General features: G+C 35.3%; 1 protein-coding gene across 1 annotated transcript; it reads left to right on the plus strand.

Moving 5' to 3' along the window:
* Positions 1-2,841: 2,841 nt before the first annotated feature.
* Positions 2,842-5,890, plus strand: LOTGIDRAFT_153955 (hypothetical protein; the record flags this gene model as incomplete). Its single annotated transcript, XM_009059951.1, has 2 exons — positions 2,842-2,907; positions 3,959-5,890. 2 exons carry the CDS (start codon positions 2,842-2,844, stop codon positions 5,888-5,890), a joined length of 1,998 nt encoding a protein of 665 aa, XP_009058199.1.

Below are 5,890 nucleotides of genomic sequence, written 5' to 3' on the forward strand. Positions count from 1 at the left end.
GAATGTTCCAAGATGATTTACGACGAAAACCCCAATTGTGCACTTTCCTAGTACAACTGCTCTGGTCACTCTTTTGAATTTTATTCCATAACCGGAAAACCTCTGATTTCAATAAATCATCCCCTTGCAACCAACCCATGTCTCCTCTTGCAACATTACTACTTCTCGTCGGAAAATTCATTCATCCAAATACCTAAATATGTATATGCATCGGCATATAATAAGTCAATATTACCACATTTAAAGGGGACATTACTCCTTATAACATTTTTATTTCGGAAATGAATAATCTTAGTTTTGTCTTGATTTACTAACAGTCTCCATTTTTCACACCATACGCTTAGCCTATTAATCAGTTTTTGAAGCTTTAGTTCGTTCGGTGCTAGTAACACAATATCGTCTGCATATAGTAAAATTGTAATCATTCCATCGTCGACTTCAATTCCACAATTCAACTCATTTATGTCACCGACGAGATCATTAGCGTAAATGGAAAATAAAGTTGGGGATAAGACACATCCTTGTTTCACACCTTGACTAACGGGAAACCAGCTGGTCTGGAGTGCGTTAATTTGAACCGAACAGCTCACGTTATTGTAGAATTTCAGAAAATTCCCACCAATCCCAATGGATTTTAATTTGTGTAATAAACAGTCTCTATTAATTTTATCAAAACATTTCTTTGCATCCACAAAACATGCAAAAGTTTCTTGCTTAGCACTCTTTCTATTTTTGATCAAATTGTCTAACACATAAATATGGTCCACACAACACCGTCCCTTCTAAGCCCATTTTGTTCATTAGCTAGTATATCATTCTCCTCTATAGCCAATTGGATAGCCTCTTATTCAAAATGTCCGCATATATTTTGCAAGGAATTGAGAGAACAGTAATGCCTCTGTATATATATAGTTTCTTTATTGACTTTTTGAATCATATAGTTGAGCCGCCTTAAAAAAAATTGGCCCCCTGAGACCCAGGGCTAGCTACGGGCCTGAATTGTCAACTGACACATGAACTTTGAAACACACATCAATGCATAATGTTTCACCACATTGGTAGTAATGAGAATGGGGTGAATAAGCCTCTATGTAGATTAATTGTTGAAAATACAGACAGTGATCTTGAAGGTTAAATTGTATAATAACCGTGGTGTCATTTCAATGATATCTCCAATTCATAGCCTTTGGTATTTCCCTTTCTGTATCTATGAAGACCAGTTTGAAAATAGAACTTTCATAGATTTTGATGGATTGGTTTCAACTTTTTATTTTCGTAGAATGAATGAATGACTTAATTCGTTTTTTTTAAAAGAGAAGTAACTAAGGTGTAGCCTAAAGTAAATTTACGGAGCCCCTTAAGCGCAATTTTCAACACTTTTCATTATTATTTCGTTTAAACGAAATAAATTATTATTTCGTTAAAACGAATTATTATTTCGTTTAACCGAATTAATTTTTTCGTCTATTTCGTTTAAACGAAATAATTAACCCATCTTTTTATTTCGTTTAAACGAATTAATTATTTCGTTTAAACGAATTTCGTGAAATAATGAAATAATTAATTCGTTTAAACGAAATAAAGGAGTTTCGATATCATTTGTTTCTTTGTCTTTCCTGAGTTGGTATTGTTTATGAAGAGTTTACGTAATTGAATAAGGTAAGTTTACTTAAAGGTTCTATTTCTGAACATCATAATAATCTCGTTGTCTTTTTTTAATGAAATGATTTAGAGTTTAGCTCCCTACTTTTCTGTACCTGTACCTGGCAAATGAGAAAAGGCAAACACCATATTTTGTGCAATGAGGGCAAATTTGGAAGAACAGATGCTTGTGTTAATTGCCTTTCTTTGCCTATGAAATTATATTTGTTATTCATTTACTAACGTCCCCACCTTAAATCAATACGTATTAATAAAAATCCGTACAAGCAAAACAATTCCGTTAATCAAAAATCTCGACCAGAGAATGATAAAACCAGGTGCAATAATTATATAGTAGTGGACTTCCCATACGAAAAGTACCATCGAGAGTTTCGAAAAGAGTAAGCATGGTCTGCTTCGCGACACCCGCCACTACTATAAAGGTCAAAATCATGTGGTGCAAAGAGATCAATTTATGTCTGACTTAACAAATCTGCCAAGATGCAAGCAGATTTGTCGTATTTGACAAGGAGTTCTCGGTATCATGTATCGTTATTCCTAACACAGGAATAATCCCCGACTTATTGTCCAAATAAACTGATGATAAATTTATGGTATTGAGTTCCGTTACGTATATTCTGTAATGACCAGAATAATAATTAATATGACACGTAATAAGTTCAATAACGGCCCTAAGTCTTTTATCTAAAATGTGTATCGAAACATTGTAACAATTTGAAAATTTCTTCGTCGGTAAATTCAAAGAGTAATATCAGTTAGGTATATGAATTCCTTTGATGTCGCGCTGTTGTCAAATAATACCCTGTCTTTGAGACACCAATCACATTGTCACTGACTCATTGGTCAGATTTGTGTAGAGTTTTCATTTCATATTATATTGTGTAGTTGGTAAGTCGGGTTTTAAGGATGTTTTGGAATTCCGATTCTGTTAACGTTAAGTCAAACATTATATTATCTGATTTTTAGCGACATCAATATCTTCAGTTAGTTTCTACTCTGCGAATATATTATATGTCATTCCAATTTGAACTAACGACAAACCCACGTAGCTTAAGTTATCCGCAATATACCTGTTTTCTGAACCAAATTTCACATCTTTCAATATTGTCACATCAGATTGTTTTAAATAGTATAAATATGCAAATGACACATCTTTTTTTTGTAGAATTATAGGTAAACATGGAAAACTTTTTGAAAAGTAGAAATGTTAATTCTGAGTTAATAAACAAAATGAAAGATGACGGGGTAAGTGTAAGACATTTTTTAAAACATCTTATACACTTACGTGGAATTGTGGACGTTTATTGCCGTCACCCCTGTCGGTCCGTCCACATCTATATTGATGAGATCTTAGTTAAGTTCGAATTTCACGATTTTTCGATGAAGGGTATTTGATTTCGGGGAAGGGAGGGTTTGAATCTCCCAAATATACAGGCCTAGGATTGAACAAATACTTTATTGAGAATTGGTATTAAGGGTCTGCATTCTGGTTTTCTTCTGTTCTGATCTAAAATTAGAAAAAAAAGGAACTTGTCCATTGGGCGAGTGGTATAGTTCCTGTTTATGTATTGATTGGTTTTTAGTTTGCTATGAACCAGATTGTCATTTAAGTTCTGATTTTTTGAGTATGCAACTATCTTGTAGTGGGCATGAACTATCTTGCTTGCTCGATAACGGGCCAACAAATGGGGGTTGTGCCTGCATATTTATGAATGTTGAGTCCTGTAGATCTTGCTGTATTCAATGTCTCATTCCAGTAGGCTTCTCTAGATTGTCGGAATTTTGTAGTTTTATCTTCCGGTAAATTAATTTCTATGCGTTCATTTGGGGTTTGGGTGAGGTCGTTTAATGAAATGGTCATCGAGGTTGAAAAGATTAGAAACGGGCTTGTCTTTCTTTAATTTTTATATCTGATCTGTGAGCATTAAAACGGATGCGTAAATTATTCTTAGTTTCGAATTTGGTTATTTTTCGATGAAGGATATTTGAGTTATTGTCCTTGACTTATTAAAAATGTTTCAATACATGTTTGTGAACACACTATAGACTCTACTGTTTTCGAAACTACAAATGCTTAAATATGTGAAATGTATTTTAGTCACTAAAGACTGATTTACTTTCTGATCGCTGCCAGTGGGTGCATGTCACCTTGCCTGACAAGCCCTGGTCATGTCTGATCCCACTGACCCCATTGCGTCCAGCATTCCCTCTTCGACCCTAATGCCCATGGCGGTGTTTTAGTATTTTACCGACAACGATGTTTGTGTATAATTTGGCTACTCTTTTCATATTGTAGATAGATGAAGAAGTTCTGTCTAAAATTGAAATCCAACAACTTCAGAAATATTTACCAAAATATGGAGACTGCTTAGCTGTAACATTATTTGCCAAACAACACACCTCCTTACAGACCAATGACAGAAAAAGAACTTTAAGAGAACGATTAGTGTCAAAGTTACAAGGAAACCAGAACGAACATGGAAGACGGGCAACTGCACAAGAGGGAAACAGGAATGCGAAAAAAGGTTCGAGGAAAATTGAATTGGGATGGTTACACGAATATAGTGAAAAGGGGTTGAAACAAGTTAGATCTCCTAATGGTGGTGGAACCAGGACAGTGGATATGTATTTAGATAGTTCAATTTCTGATTTACTTGTTGAAGCCAAACAATTGTTTTTTCCAAACGGCACATCAAAAAAGGGTCCTGCAAAAAACTTTGATTTCTACATAACTGACCAAACGCAAACGAAATTAGATTGGACCATAACACTGAATCATGTTAGTCAAACAACAAAGTTAAAAGCTTTGAGGTTTTATATGGTTACAAAGGCTGTTGATGATGACAATACATTACCAGATTTAACTCCTCGGATTAAGCAAGCCAAATTGGATATTGAAGCTGCAACTCAACCGAATGAAGACAAAAACGGCAGCGATCTCGAATCCGAGGACTTTTTTGACAAGTATGTCTACAGTGACATAGAAACGCCATCTTTTGACATTTTGCAGCAAGCCATGACAGATTCTAACATACCACAAGAACCAAGCAATTTACGCAAAAGTCCAGTGCATTATATAGACCATATAGACACTCAACTAGAACCCGAAAACAGTCAAAATACCATTACATGTATGCAGGATACAAGTCTTTGTGACTCACCCATCACATCTACTGTTCGAAATGAATCCAGAAGCAATAGCCAAATTCGCTGTCAACAAGCAGATTTTGCCGACCCATTCTCAATGAATTTATGTTTACATCGAACAATACTACAGAATGAATTGATAGGATATTTTAAAAATCCAGATATTCTCCATTCAAATTTGAATATTTCATTTGTTGATGAAAAAGGGCAAGATCAAGATGGGTTGTCTAGAGACGCTTATGCCGGGTTTTGGGATTCGTTTTACCAAAGGAATACTGATGGAGAAACGTATAGAGTACCCATTTTAGTCAACGAGTACTCACAAAAGGAATGGGGCTCAATTGGGAGGATATTGTTAAAAGGTTTTATAGACCATCGATATTTCCCTATAAACCTGGCTCCAGCCTTTGCCATAGCATTAATTCACGGAGAAGATAGTATAACACCTTCGATTCTCAAAGATTCATTTCTACTATTCCTATCAAATTCAGAAAAGGATGTCCTGATACAGGCTATAGATGGTAAGGATTTTGATGAGGATGAACTATTAGGCATATTAGACCGTTTCCACTCACACGTTCTTCCACACAAGGATGAATTAAACGCTTTCATATTGCAAGTGGCACATCGAGTCATAATACAAGAACCAAAATACGCACTAGATTCAATGAAAGCCGTCTGTGGAACTGCACTTCGAGACTTTCTTCCAGACAGTAATTCCATCTTAAACATTTACGAAAGCTTGAAAACAACGGTTATGAAAGTTATCAAACTCTTCAATGCTATTCCCTTGAATAAGGAAGAAACTATGGCCTTTGATTTTCTGAAAAGATTTATAAGAGGAAGAAATTCGGAGCAATTAAGGCGACTTTTGAGATTATTAACGGGATCTGATGTCATTTGCGTCGATAAAATAGAAGTGAGTTTTGTGGTTCGACATGGTAGTCGACGTATTCCAACTATCCATACATGTGGGCCTTCACTTGAGCTTCCGTCGACGTATTCGAGTTTCCCCGATTTTCGGAGCGAATGGGAGAACATTTTAGAAAACAGAGAGAGCATTAAAATGAACATAGCTTAA

This window comes from Lottia gigantea (genome assembly GCF_000327385.1).
Source record: "Lottia gigantea unplaced genomic scaffold LOTGIsca_4, whole genome shotgun sequence".
NCBI classification, from domain to species: domain Eukaryota; kingdom Metazoa; phylum Mollusca; class Gastropoda; family Lottiidae; genus Lottia; species Lottia gigantea.